Genomic DNA, 15,304 nt, shown 5'->3' on the forward strand with positions numbered 1-15,304 from the left:
GGTTGGAGCACTGGGCTTGAATGGAAGAAGAAGACAGGATGTGCGCTGTCACCATTGCTATTCAACATTGTGTACAAGTTCTAGCTAGAGAAATTCAGTAAGAAAAATAAATAAAAGGCATCTGAATTGGAAGAGAAGTAAAATTTTCAGTTTGCAGATGACATGATCTTATAGGTAGACAGTCCTGAAAAATCTACAACAAAGTTTAGAGTAAACATATGAGTTCTGCAGAGAAGCAGGATCAACATCAAAATGTAAAAATCAGTAGTGTCTCCATACAATGGAACAATCTGAGAAGAAAATCAAGACAAAAATTCCATTTACAACAGCAATCAAAAGAATAAAATAGCTAGGAATAAATTTAACCAAGGACATAAAGACTATACACAGAAAACTACAAAACATTCCTAAAAGAAATTGAGGAAGACTTAAATAAATAGAAGAATATACTGTATTGAATATTAAGTATAGTTAAGATTTCAATTCTCCCCAAAAGGATTTTATACATTCATACAATACCAATAAAAATGCCAACAACTCACTTTGCAGAAATAGAAAAAACAATAATTAAATTTATTTGGAAAGGAAAATTGCCCTGAATAGCTAAAAACATCTTGAGAAAGAAAGATGAATTTGGAGGTCTCCAAGCTTCATGACTTGAAAGCAAAATACAAAGCTACAGTGGTCAAAACAGCATGGACTAATACTTCAGGTAGAGGCTGAAGATTTCTAAGAATAAGAACCCTAGGATAATTGAAGTGAATGGAAGCTTTTCTTTGGCTTTCTAGCTGAGGCCCATCTTCCAATGAGCTCTGCAGCATTTAACTACCTAGGTAAGCAGTGCCCCTCTGAAACCAGCATGGGCCCTTCTGGAGCAGATACCAACAGACTCACACACAGTACTGTTATTAAAATTTTATTTAATTTCAGTGTAAATATTTTTCAAATTCCCATGAACTACATTTTTGTCCTTAAACACTCCTTGTGGATTATCACATGTGTACAAATATGTTGGCATCAAATAGGATAAAATTCAAATTGCCATGAAATTTCCTTTAACGTTAGTTTCTTTAGAAGCAGCACTCTTTTATATTCTCAAAATCTAAGCCAAGTCTCTCAGGTATTCTGATTGATAAGCAGGAAACTCCGAATTCAGTTAGGCCACAGTTTGGTTTTCATGGCTGTCCTTAAATATGAGAATTAATCCTCTTTTATTGAATTAATTTCTTTCAATATCCCAGATTTTTTTTTCATCTTTCTGTTCATTGATCCAGCTTTACAATAGCACAAGTCTAAATCAGAGAGTAACTAGAAAGGGCTACATAAGTGCTAACTGATTAACAAATGCTGCCTCAGGGTGAATCACTTGACATTTTTGTTCTGTGTTGTGAGAAATAATCAACAGTGTGCAGGAATGTCATGACCTGTGATTGTTTACCCTACTATGCTTCCCGCCCCACCCCACTAATTCATATGTCCATAATGGAGCAAAGTCTATGCTCATTTGTGAACAAGGATCATCAAGCTGTTAAATAGAAGGATTCTGAAGTAGTACATTACAATTTTGAAAATTTAAGCCTGGTGAAAAAGGTCAATCCCAAATGATGATAATTTTGTACAGCATTATACAAAGTTCTGAGAACTGAAGGGGTTATTTAAAAAAAAAATTCTTTTAATTAACTTACCTATTTTGGGGGAAGGAGGAGTTGGTATGGGACAAGAAAGTACCAAACTCCTTTAACTAGATGAAACTAACTTGGTTATCCTTTTTAAACCTTGTACTGGAAGATAAAGCAAGCTTTATAAATGGACTCTGGAAAGAAGAGTGCCTTTTAAACAGTGCCCAGTTTCTCAGTGTCTTTCCAAATGTCAGCTATAGCAGCATGTGTATAAAGTATAGAAAACAAGTAAAAGTCCAGGCCCAAGTGAAGTATTTGCAGCCTGATATTTTCAGTTTTCACTGCAGATGTTACTTCTTTTCACAGACTGGAATTTTCAGATTATATGAATTTAAGGTGTAATTTCTGTTGGGCAGGGATGAGACAGAGGTCACATGCTTGCTGCAGAGATATAGCAAAGCTGTCTCTGTAGGAATAGACACCTGATGTCCTGAAAAGACTAATGTGTTGCAAAGCTGCTTGAGTCTAGGGCTAAGGAGGCCTTGGGAGAGGCCTTTTGACTCATGGGGCACAGGGAAGTAGATGGTTCAGCCTGTGCTTCCTCCCTCCCCATTCTTTAGTTACACTTGTTACTTTCTGTACCTTGCAGCCCTATAAAATAAACAGTGCTGCACCTCTTGGGGTCTTGAAATCTTCATCAGAGCTCAGAGTCACCCCCTGGTCCCAGCTTTAACTGTATCTTTGTCTTTTGTCTTTCTTTCTTAATTCCCTACCACCTCCTTCAGTCCAGACACTGAGCCGTGCTGGGTCACAGCAAATTTCCATATGACCCTGGATTCTGAAATTCAACAACTGTCTCATTTTGCCTCTCTACCATCTAATAAAGTAAGGTTGCAGTGCTTAGTTTTGGAACTAAAAATTAGATATGAAGTCAGTATTACCTTTCATCTGTATTTTATGTTTTTCTTTGTAATTCAGTTTTGAAAATTTAAGCTGGATATTTCTTCAAACAGATGGCCTGGATGATGTCTAGTATCATCAATGAAGTAATTAAAAACTCATGGTGAGTGGGCGGGCCATGGTGGCTCAGCAGGCAGAGTTCTCGCCTGCCATGCCGGAGATCCAGGTTTGATTCCCAGTTCATGCCCATGTTAAAAAAAAAAAAAAGCTCCTGGAGAGTATATGGCGGCTCCATTGTTTGGTGTCTCCTTCCTAAAGAACATTTGTGTGTTGTCATTTGTTTTTTATTATAACTTGAGCAGTCACATAAATAAAACTTTATAAAATAAAAAAAGTTTTATTATATAAGATGCAAAATTGTTTTCCAAATTGTAGTTGTCTTTTTATCTGTTTATTGAACTTTGTGTCATGCAAAAGTTTCCTATTTTTATATAGTCAAACTTATCTGTATTTTCTGGTAGGGGTTGTGTTCCCTCTTATGGTAATCTGTACTACATCCACAAGAAATAGCTTCTGTCAATTTATTGATCTTTGTCTGTTTCAGATTATCCTGAGAAACCTCATGGATGTTTCAGGAAGGCTTTTGCTTTATTCTGTGGTTTGCAAAATAAAGGCCCCCAGCTGACCAAAGAAGAGGAAGCTGCCCTGGAGAAGAGGCTGACGGACACGTCCGAGAAGCCCTTGTGGAGGACTGTAGTGAACATCAGCGCCATCCTCCTCCTGGCAGTAGCAGTCTTTTTGCACGGCTATTTTGCTTGACTCTTATCTGAGCCGCAAAGAATATTTATTTAGCAAAGAAGAACTTTATGGATTTTTATTTTATATAGCTTTTTTGTGCAGTACAAAAAAGGAAGTGAGAAGTTGACAAATATACCTACTAAAGTAACTATTTACCTGATTTTTTGGTTGTATTAGACTTTTGTGTCAATAAAGAAAGATAAAGAATTGATCACTTAGGAAGATAGTGTCTTTCAGCTTCCTAGTTGAAATCTGTGCAGTAAAAGTGTCAGTGAGTCAGGATAAGTGCACAGAAGTCAGTACACTACTCAGGTTCCAAAACTAAGCAAAATACTCATCTTGCAGTATCCTAGTTGAAAGTTGTGCTGTAACAGGGTCAGTGCGTCACGATAAGTGCCACAATGTCATTGGGCTAGGTCTATCACTCAGTTTCCAAAAGTAAGCAAAATACCAGACTTGTAAGCCTTTCTTGAAACCAGTGATGCAGCTTCCTAGTTGAAACTTCTGTAATAACATTGCCTATGAGTCAATATGAGAGCATAGGAATAATGAAATATGTAAAGTTTTCATTCTATGAATATTAGCAACATACTAGCCTTGCACCATCCTATCTTGAACATGTTCTGTACCAGTGTCAGTGAAACAAGGTAAGTGCATAGATGCCATTGTATTATGTATATCATGCAGTTTCCTAAATTGAGCAAAATACCAGACTTCACCTTCCTTGTTGGAATTTTTGTGGTAACAATACTGTTGCGTCAAGGTAAGGGCATAGGAGTCATTGAATCCCATAAGTCATTGCATTTTGGAAGCTAAGTAAAATACCATTCTTGCAGCTTCCTCGATGAAATTTGTGCTCTAACAGTGTGAGTGCATCAAGATAAGTGCATAGATGTCACTGTATCATGTATATCACTCAGTTTCCAAAACTAAGCAAAACACCAGTTGCACCTTCCTTGTTGAAACTTATGGTGTAAGAGTGTGAGGGAACCAAGATAAGGGCTTGGAGGCATTGAATCTTCTAAGTCATTCAATTTTTTTTTTTGTATGCTGTATGGCAGGGTCACATTTCATTCTTTTTCCATGTGAGTAGCCCATTATTGCAGCTCTATTTGTTAAATTTTGTTTGGTTTGTTTTTTGTTGTTGTTGGCTTCTTTGTTTTGTTTGCTAAGTGCATGGGCTGGGAATCTAACCCAGGGCCCTGTATGCCAGGTGAGAATTCTACCACTGAACTACCCTCACACCCCCAAGTCATTCCGTTTTTGAAAATAAGCAAAATACCATTCTTGCTGTTTCCTAGATGAAAGCTGTGCTCTAACAGTGTGTGTGAGTCAAGATAAGTGCATAGACATCATTGAAACGTGTATCACTCAGTTTCCAAAACTAAGCAAAATACGGTCCTTGTATATTCCTAGTTGAAACTTTTGTTGTAATGGTGTCAGTGAGTCAAGATAAGGGCATAGGAGTCTGACTCATGTCTATCACTCAGTTGTCAAAACTAAACAAAATACCACTTTGCACTTTGCCAGTAGAAACTCTATGCTGTAAAGTGTCAATGAATAAAGTTAAGTGCATAGAATAATGAATTTCTCTCAGTTTCCAGTACAAAGCAGTATATGAGTTTCACCACTTTATAGGTGAAACTTGTGTTGTAACTTTGTTACTGCATAGAAGCCAGTGAATTATGTATATCGCTCAGTGTCCCAAACTAAGGAACATAACCAGTTTCACAGCTTTTTAGGTGAACCTTGTATTTTAACTGTATTAGCGAGTCAATAAAAGTACACAGAATTCATTCAGTGTATATCACTGTTTCCCAAACTAAGAAACGTAACAGTTTTTCAGCCTTATAGGTAAAACCATTATACTGTAGTTTCTGCGCACAAGCAGGGGTTGATTGCCTCCTGGTTCACAGACCCCAGTGCTGAGCTCAGCCGGGTCAGCAAAGGTCATGCCCATGACCCCAAATGCAGGACATAGCATCACAGATAGGGGGCATCTTGGCCCCACCTACAACCCAGCCTGGGCATCTATTGAGCAGCTAGGCAGAAAGAAAGGGCACATGTATCATCCTAGAGTGTTCCCCTGGCCATCAGCATCCAGTTATCTGTGCAGTGAAGAACATGTGGAGGAGGGTGGTCCAGGCCAGGTGGAGATGCCCACATGTTCGATTTGTTGAGCTCCCACAGGTGACCAGAGATGTCAAAATCTCTCATATCCCTTTCCCTTACATGGATGGGAGGAGGAGACATTCTTTCAAAATTTCCCCCCAGCCCCTTATTGGGCAGTGAATCACTCTGCTTTATTGTTTATTTGGAGAGGGCGTGGGTTTAGGGACTTCTGGCTTGGGGTCACCAGGGGACTTGGGAGGACACAGCTGTGGACCCCAGTGAGCCCTGAGCAACAGGGCACCAAACCAAAGGCTCGTTTTCCAGCTGAGAATCCTCAGACCCTTCAGCGACAGTCCACAGCGCCCTCTGCTGGCCCAAGCCCAGATCCCACCCACTTCTGAGATGAGACTTGAAACATTTGAATTTGGTAAAATGTAGGTTATAATTTCGTCTAAAGACAGTATTTGTCCCTTTAATCGCTTTACAAATAGTCTATACTTGAAAGTTGGGTGTGGGGTTTTTTTGCCAAGATTTGCATTAGAAAGTAGATATTTAATTTCCTACAACATGAATTCGTTTTCATACCAATTGGCATTTTTCCTTATATAATTGGTCATTTTTTGCTGTCTCAATTGGAAAAGACAAATGTTTTAATTTAAAGAACTTAAAAGGATAGCTCAGTGGTAGAATTCTCACCTGAAATGCGGGAGATCCGGGTTTGGTTCCTGGAGACTACACATGCCAAAAAAAAAAAGAGAGAGAGAAATTTCATTATTGATAAAAAAAACTTTAATTCCCTGACCAATTTCTTCTTGAGTATGAAATAGCTTTTCATGTTTTGTTTTTTAACCACTTATCTCATGTATATTGAACAATACATGAGACTGTTTATAGCAAATATGAAAAATAAAAATAGTAATATATTGACATCTTTGTACTCACTATGCAGATTAAGACATAGAGTATTTCCGGAATTTTTTTAATGCTTCCAATATCTCCACCCTCTGTTACCCCTCAGAGCTAGTCACACTACTAAATATTGTGTTTCTCATACCTTTGCTTCTTCTTTTCAGTTTTGTCACATATGAATATACCACCAAATAGTATAATACTCATTTTGCATGATTTTAATATGTATCTGAATGGAATCATAGTGGGTGTATTCATTTACAACTGTCTGTTGATTCATTTAATCTCAAATTCTTGAAATTCTCTCATGATGATGCGTGTCTCTATTTTACATTTATTTTTATTCCTATATGGTATTAAATTTTATAAGTATGGCAGAGTTGATTTCTCCATAGCCAACTCAGTGGATATTTGATTTGTTTCCAGTTTTATCTTTTGTGATCTCTGCTGCAAGGATCATGTCTCCTTAAAGATACAAGACACAGTTTTTCTGAGGACAATGAGTTAGAGCATGATTCCTGTGTCTGTACATCATCATCCGTACTGGATAATACCAATGTTTTTCCAAGTTGGCTGCACACCCACTAGCAGAGGAAAGGTGTTCTGGCTGCTGCTACCTTTAATTTTGGATAATCAGTTTTTTAAATTAAATAGTGACACTTTTTCTTTTATGCTTTCTATTTTTGCTTAATATTCAAATTACCTCATAGCTTTCCCATTACTTGCATTTACCTGATGTTTCTTTATCCATCATTTTACCTCCAAAATGTATGCATCCATTTCTTTTATGTACATTTTATATAGATTGTTTTCCGATTTCACATTCATCACCTGTTGGATGTATGACCGTCATTGTGTCCTGAAAAGTATTAGTTTTCTTACCTGTGGTAAGTAAAAGTCCCCCCCCACCAAACTATACCCAAAAATTCATAGGAGATTTAATCACTATAGCATGAAATTTGAAACAAGCCATATGTCTTTTAGTTGGTGAATGGTCAGATATCTATACCATGGAATACTACCCAGCAATAAAAAGTAATGAACTGTTGATATATACAACAACTTGGATGGCTCTCAATAGAAGTATTCTGAGAGAAAAAAAGGCAATTTCAAAAGGTTGCATACTATATGATTCCATTTGTGTAACACTCTTAAAATGACAAAAATATAGAGGTGGAGAAAAGATTAGTGGTTGCCAGGGGTTAGGGAGGCAGGTGCCTGTGGCTGAAAAGTGAAGCACAAGGGATCCTCCTTGGGGTGGCCTAGTCTTTACATTAATTGTGATCAGTATACAGTACACAAATGAGTACATGTAGAACTAGTGAAATATGTATAAAAAGGTGCGTTCAGTGTCAGTTTCCTAGTTATAATATGTTTTATAATGCTGCAAAACATTAACATTGGCAGCCCCAGAGAAGCTAAGAGAGACAGAAACTAAAGGAGAAAAACACAGAAGCTTAGAAAGAAAACCATGGATGGAGTGGCCAGAAGTTGAAAGTAACAAAACCCTGGCTATAAGAACCAGTAGATGCTCCCTCGTGCATTCCCATGTGACAGAGGAGCCCTGGATTGCCAGGGATTTGGGAAGCATCAGAATAACCACACTGTGGATTTCAGAGCACCTTTCTTTTACCTATATTTGGGTGATTTCCTCCACTATGCTCTTCCCCAGTCTCGGCTTTCACCTGATGGCCCTTCAGGAACTGGAGGTCCAGAGTCCCAACTCTGAGCCCCATAGTGCACAAATACCATCTTGAGGCAGCCGCCTCAGAGCGGTGGCGTCTTCCCTTGCCTATTTTTATTAGTCATTAAAAACCCATGTCTACTTTGTGCCCTGGTAAGATGGGAAAAATCATCATAAAGGGAGATAAAGAGAAGTTGAGAAGCATTACAAAATAGCAGAGGAACAATTGGAAGTTGCTATGATCCACCGTTGGCCAAACTTTGTATTATGCCAGAGCTTGAAATACGCACCAAGGGTCTGAGTAGACATCCTGGGAATATCCAAAACACACTATTAGCAAAACGGCCAAAAAGCAGCACACCCTCTGTGCAGCAGATGCTAGTAATATCGTCTATGGCTTAGGAATGGGTACCCCTTCAATGTGTTAGGAAATTTCAGGTCCCAAATTGTCTCAAAGGAGTTCCAATTGCAGCCAGGGCCAAGAAAGAGATGCTTTGAAAGGTCTCCAGCAACCAGTCTTTCCTGGGCCAGTGTTTGCTTGCATCAGCTCTGTTCAAGTTGTGTGTATGGGTGCGAGTTTATCTGTAAGAAAAATTCCTAGAAGTAAAATTGCTGCATCAAACAGTACTTGCATTTATAATATTGACATTGCTGAATTTCTTGTCAAAGAGGTTGTCCAGTTTTCAATTCCCACCAGAAATGTATGAGTACCTTTTTCCCAGAGTCTTGCCAATAGACTATTACATGTGCTTTTCATCTTTGTCACTTTGATAGGTGAAAAATAGTATTTCATTTTATTTTTAATCTGCATTTATTGTAGTTTGAGTGAGATTAGCACCTTTTAATGTTTAAAACATTTGTGTTTTCTTTGTGGTGAATTACTTATTCATAAATTATGCTGATTCTTCCATTTTTCTGATGGTATTTTGGACAATTTTGCTATGGATTTTTGTGTGGGGAATTCTCTTTTTGTGTGGATATATATATATATCATAAAATTTTCCATTTTAACCATTTTGCACTGTCATGCTAGCATCCTTATCTTCCATTACTAAAACATTTTCTCCAATGAAACCCCAACAGAAACTCTTTACCCATTAAACAATATCTCCCCATTCTTCTTATTCCCATAAACTACTTCCTGTCTCTATGAATTTGTTTATTTCAAATACTTTACATGGGTGGAATCATACAGTGTTTGTCTTTTTGCCTTGGGCTTATTTCACATAGCATGGTATTTTTGAGGTTCATCCATGTTATAGCATGTATTGAAACTTCATTCCTTTTTGTGGTTGAATAGTATTTCATTGTATGGATGTGCCATCTTTTGTTTATCCTTTTGTCTTTGATGAATGTTTTTTTTTCCACCTTTTGGTTGTTGTGAATGATGCTGCTCTGAACATTGGTGAACAAGTGTTTGTTTGAATCTGTTTTCCATTCTTTGAGGTGTATGCTCAAGAGTGAAATTGCTGGGTGGTGTGATAATTCTGTGTTTGGCTGTTTCCCACAGTGGCTTCAGCATTTTGCATTCCCACGAGAAATGCACAAAAGCTCCAATTTCTCCAAATCCTATTCAACACTTACTTTCTGTTCTTTGGTGGTGGCCATCCTATTGGATATGAGGTGGTATTCATTGTGGTGTTGATTTGCATTTCCCTAATGGCCAATGCTGGGAAGCATCTTTTCATGTACTCCTTGACCATTTGTATGTCTTCTTTAGAGAAGTGTCTACTCAAGTCTTTTGCCCATTTTTGGATTAGATTTTTTGACTTTTTGTTGTTGAATTTGAAAAGTTCTTTATATAGTCTCAATTTGAGCCTTCTCGGATGTGTGATTTTCAAATGTTTTCTCTTGTTCTGAAGGTTGCCTTTTCACTTTCTTAATAGTATCCTTTGAGGCACAGAGGTTTTTAATCTTGATGAAGACGGACTTATCTTTTTTACTTTTGTTGCTCAGGCTTTACTGTCACATTTAAGTATCCATTGCCACATACAAGGTCCTGAAGATTTTCCCCTGTGTTTTCTTCTTGGAATTTTGTGGTTTTGGCTTTCATGTCTGAGTCATTCATTTTGTATATGGTGTGAAATAGGGGTCTTATTTTGTTCTTTTGCATGTGGATGTCCAGTTTTCTTAGCACCGTTTGTTGGGGAGACTGTTCTTTCCCCATTGGGTGAACTTGGGACCCTTGTAGAAGGTCAATAGATGTATATTTGTTTCTGGGCTCTTAAGTCTATTCTGTTGGCCATTGTGTCTATCCTTGTGCCAGCTCTGTGCTGTTTTGATTACTGTAGATTTGTAATCAGTTTTAAATTGGGATGTGTGCACCCTTTACCTTTGTTCTTTCTCAGGATGAATGATTCATTTGTTCCACTTTGTTACTGATATTTAAAAGCTTTCTATATTTACAAAGATAGACCTTTAAAATATTTTTTTCCAGGTAACTTTGTTTATGATAGCTTCCATACTGTAGAGATTAATTTATTTCTTTGCATATTTTTGTAGTGAATTTATTAATATTTGGCTTTATGGCCTCTGAGATGGTGTCATATATAGAAAAGCATTCCCCACTTGAGATTATGTTGTGTTGTGTATATGCATTAACATTTAAATTTCAAAGACCTTTTAAAAGTGATTTTAAAAAGCAATGTGATTTGTTGTTATATATATATATATATTCATACATTACCATTGGGAAAAACTGGGTGTGGTAAGCTAAATAATGCCCACCAAAGATGCCCATGGCCTAATCCAGGACCCTGTGAATATGACCAAAGGGGCTTTGCATATGTGAATAAGGTAAAGGTACTTGAAATGGGGCTATTATCCTGAGTTATTCAGTGGGTCTAATCTACTCACAGGAGTCCTAAAAAGTAGAAGAGGAAGGCAGAAGAGTCAGAGACATGGGACCAAAGAAGAAGAGATCTGAAGCATGATTGAGACTTGACCCAGAATTTTTGGCTTTGAAGATAGAGGAAGGGGGCCATAAGCCAAGAAATGTTGGTGGCCTCTGGAAGCTTAGAATGTCCCGCTGATGACAGCCACCAAGGGAATGGAATTCAGTCCTCCAACCACAAAGAATTGAAATCTGCTAACAACCTGAATGAGTAAACAAGAAGACTCTCCCCAGGAGCCTCAAACAAGATGTCAACATCTTGATTTTAGCCAGGTGAGACCCATACCAGATTTTTTACTTACCTAATTGTAAGATAATAAATTGCCATTGTTTGAGCCACTAAGTTTGTGGTAATTTGTTGTGGCTGTGAGTGATAGAGAATCACTAGTTAAAAGGTATCTGGGAATTCTCTTTCCTAGTTCTTTCAACTGCATTCAAGCTATAGATATCTCAAAATTTAAAGTTAAAAAGTCTCTACCCCATGAAGCGGATGTGAGGAAAAAACATTCAGCACTGGTAATTATTCTCCCAATAACATTCTACCATCACCTCTGTCCATTTCCAAATGTTTCAGTGCAACCTGGTTAAACATTCTACACATATCAAGCAACTGCTCCCCATTTTTTAGCCTCATTCTCTATGCTGGTAATCTATATTTGATAGTTTATGTCTATGAGTTTACACATTCTAATTAGTTCATATCAATAAAATCATATAGTATTTGTCCTATTTTGTCCCGCTTACTTCAGTTAATATAATGTATTCAAGGTTTGTTCATGTTGTCGCATGCTACCGGACTTCATTCCTTCTTATTGCTGAATAACATTGCATCATATGTATATATCACATTGTGTTTACCCATTAGTCTACTGATGGACACTTGGGTTACTTCCATTGTTTGCAAATTATGAATAATGCCACTATGAACATTGGTGTGCAAATGTTTTTTCTCATCCCTGCTTTCATGTCTTCTGGGTATATCCTGGGGGGTGAAATTGCCAGGAAGTAAGGTAATGCTCTACTTAGCTTCCTGAGGACCCTCCAAACTAGCCTCCCCAACAGCTGTAGCATTTTAAATTCCCACCAACAGTGAATATATGCTCCAATTTCTCTATATCCTCTCCTACACTTGTGACCATTCCAGTAGGTATAAGATGATCTCTCATTGTAGTTTTGGTTTGTATTTCCCTAATAGGTAGTGAAGCTGAGCATCTTTGCATGTGCTTCTAAGCCTTGTATATTTACTCTTTGGAAAAATGTCTATCCATGGCTTTTGTCCATTTTTTTAATTGGGTGTTTGTCTTTTTACTGACATCAAACCCTTATCAAATATGTGATGTCGAAATATTTTCTCCTACTGAGATAGTTGCCTCTTCACCGTTTTGAAAAGTCCTTTGAAGCACTGAAGTATTCAGTTTTGAGGAGCTCCCATTTATGTTTTGTTGTTGTTGTTGTTGTTGTTGTTTGTGCTTTGTGTGTAAAGTCTAAAGAAACTATCTTAAAAAAAAAAACGAAACTGGATCTTTTTTTTTCCTTGTATGATGTATGGTGGGGGTCACATTTCATTCTTTTTCCATGTGAATATCCCCTTATTGCAGCACCATTTGTTGAATTTTTGGATTTGTTTGTTTGTTTGTATGTTTGGGAAGTGCATGGGCCAGGAATTGAACCCGGGTCTCCTGCATGGCATGCTAGAATTCTACCACTGAACTACCCTCACACCCCACTACTACTAGATCTTGAAGATGTTTCCCTACATATTCTTCAAGCTGTTTTATGGTACCGGCACTTATATTTAGGCCTTTGATCTGTTTTTAGTTAATTTTTGTAAAAGGAGTGAGATAGCAGTCCTTTCTCATTCTTTTGGTTATGGATGCCCAGTTCTCCCAACACCATTTGTTGAAGAGATTGTTCTGTCCCACTTGAGTGGGCTTGGGAACCTTATCCAAAATCATTTGTCCTGAGGGTCTATTTCTGAACTTTTGCCTCAATTCCATTGATCAATATGTCTATCTTTATATCAGAATCACACTGTTTTGACCACAGTTGCTTTATAATATGGTCTAAGGTCAGGAAGTGTGATACCTCCCACTTCATTCTACTTTTTCTAGATGTTTTTGGCTATTGGAGGCCCACAGCTTTCCAAATAAAGTTGCTAATTCATTTTTTAGTCTCTTCAAAGTAGTATATTGGGAATTTGATTTTTACTGCTTTGGCTCTGTAGAAGAATTTGGGTCAAATTGACATCTTAATGATGTTTAGCTTTCCAATTGAATATGGAATGCCTTTCCATTTATTCAGGTCCTCTGATTTTTTTTAAGCAATATTTTGTACTTTTCTGAGTACAAGTCATTTAAATCCCTGGTTAATTTTATTCCTAAGTATTTGATTCATGTAAGTGCTACTGCATATGAAATTTTTTTTCTTGATTACCTCCTCAAATAGCTCTTTACCAGTGTATAGAAATACCATTGAGTTTTGTGTTTTGACCTTGTATTCTGCCACTTTGCTATCTTGTTGAATAACTCAGGTAGCTTGGTGGTTTTTTTTTTTTTTTTTTTAGGATTTTCTAAATATATATATGTCATCTGCAAATCGTAACAGTTTTACTTGTTCCTTTCCAATTTTGATGCCTTTTATTTCTTGTTCTTTCCTCATTGCTCTAGCTAGCACTTCTAGCACAATGTTGAACAGCACTTGTGGCATCGGGCATTCTTGTCTTGTTCCTAATCTTAGAGGGAATCCTTTCAGTCTCTCACCATTGGGTATGATGTAAGCTGTGGGTTTTTCATATATGCCTTTTATCATGTTGTAGAAGTTTCTGTCAATTCTTGTCTTTTCACTTGTTTAATCTTGAAAGGATGTTGAATTTTGTAAAAAAATTTCTCTACAGATCCAATGCAGTAAAAATCAAATTCCCAACATTCTACTTTGAAGAAATTTGAAAAATGAATTATCAACTTTATTTGGAAGGGTATGGGCCTCCAATAGCCAAAAACATCTAGAAAAAGTTGAATTTTGTCAAGATGATTATGGTAGTTAAATTCAGTTGTCAACTTGGCCAGGTGAAGGTGCCTAGTTCTGTTGCTGTGAACATGAGCCAATGGTACATGAACCTCATCTGTTGCTCATTACATCTTCAGTTGGCTAAGAGGCGTGCCTGCTGCAGTGAATGATGTTTTATTTCATTGGCTGGTGCTTAAATGAGAGAGCTCAACGTAGCACAGCCCAAGCAGTTCAGCATTCCTCATCTTGGCACTTGCAGCTCAGCCCAAGCCTTTGTAGATTCAGAAAGGAATCACCCCTGGGAAAGGTGTTGGAAACAGAGGCCTGGAGAGAAGGCCAGCAGAGATCGCCTTGTGCCTTCCCACATAAGAAGAACCTCAATCGAAAGTTAACTAGCTGCCTTTCCTCTGAAGAACTATATGTTAACTAAATAAATCTCCTTTTATTGAAAGCCAATCTGTCTCTGGTGTGTTGCGTTCTGGCAGCTAGCAAACTAGAGCATGATCATGTGTTTTTTCCCTTTTACTTTGTTAATGTGGGGTATTATGTTAATTGATTTTCTTGTATGAACCCCCCTTGCATACCTGAAATAAATCCACTTGATCATGGCATATAATTCTTTTAATATGCTATTGGATTATATTTGCAAGTATTTTGTTGAGGATTTTTGCATCTGTATTCATTAGAAAATTTTATCTAAAGTTTTATTTTCTTGTAGTATCTTTATCTGGCTTTGGTATTTGGGTGATGTTGGCTTCACAAGTGAGTTAGGTAGTGTTCTAGTTTGCTAGCTGCCAGAATGCAACACACCAGAGATGGATTGGCTTTTAATAAAAGGGATTTATTTCATTAGTTCTTCAGAGGAAAGGCAGCTAACTTTCAACTGAGGTTCTTTCTTACATGGGAAGGCATAGGGTGGTCTCTGCTGGCCTTCTCTCCAGGCCTCTGGGTTCCAACAACTTTCCCCGGGATGATTGCTTTCTGCATCTCCAAAGGCCTGGGCTGAGCTGCGAATGCTGAGATGAGGTGTGCTGAGCTTCTTGGGCTGTGCTACATTGTGCTCTCTCATTTACGCATCAGCCAATTAAGTCAAACATCATTCATTGCAGCAGGCATGCCTCCTAGCCGACTACAGGTATAATCAGCAACAGATGAGGTTCACATACTATTGACTCACATCCACAGCAACAGAACTAGGTGCCTTCACCTGGCAAAATTGACAACTGACTCTAACTACCACAGGTAGTGTTCCATCTTCTTCAATTTTTGGAAGACTTTGAGCAGGATTGTTATTAATTCTTGGAATGCTTGGTAAAATTCACCTGTGAAACCATCCAGTTCTGAACCTTTCTTTGTTGGCAGATTTTTGTTGTTGCTGTTGCT

General features: G+C 37.7%; 2 protein-coding genes across 9 annotated transcripts in view; both read left to right on the forward strand.

The window, feature by feature from the left end:
* The window catches only part of LOC143683929 (solute carrier family 5 member 4-like), a 55,693-nt gene extending 52,165 nt beyond the window's left edge, over nt 1-3,528 (forward strand). For all 5 annotated transcript variants that reach the window (XM_077160421.1, XM_077160424.1, XM_077160426.1 and 2 more), the window contains one exon: nt 3,124-3,528. In XM_077160421.1, the coding sequence (XP_077016536.1) occupies nt 3,124-3,338 (215 nt within the window). In that variant the 3' untranslated portion in view covers nt 3,339-3,528. The remainder of the gene's footprint in view (nt 1-3,123) is intronic.
* Nucleotides 3,529-3,639: 111 nt separating this feature from the next.
* Nucleotides 3,640-15,304, forward strand: part of LOC143683928 (solute carrier family 5 member 4-like) — a 90,927-nt gene continuing 79,262 nt past the window's right edge. For 3 of the 4 annotated variants that reach the window (XR_013175734.1, XM_077160417.1, XM_077160419.1), the window contains exon 1: nt 8,940-11,188. Coding sequence is in view for 3 of the 4 variants with exons in the window: in XM_077160417.1 (XP_077016532.1) it covers nt 11,123-11,188 (66 nt within the window). In the remaining variant the exon portion in view is untranslated. Of the gene's footprint in view, nt 7,226-8,939; nt 11,189-15,304 lie in introns of those variants that run through there. The other variant, XM_077160418.1, reaches the window with a different exon arrangement.

This window comes from Tamandua tetradactyla, chromosome 5 (assembly GCF_023851605.1).
Source record: "Tamandua tetradactyla isolate mTamTet1 chromosome 5, mTamTet1.pri, whole genome shotgun sequence".
Lineage (NCBI taxonomy): Eukaryota > Metazoa > Chordata > Mammalia > Pilosa > Myrmecophagidae > Tamandua > Tamandua tetradactyla.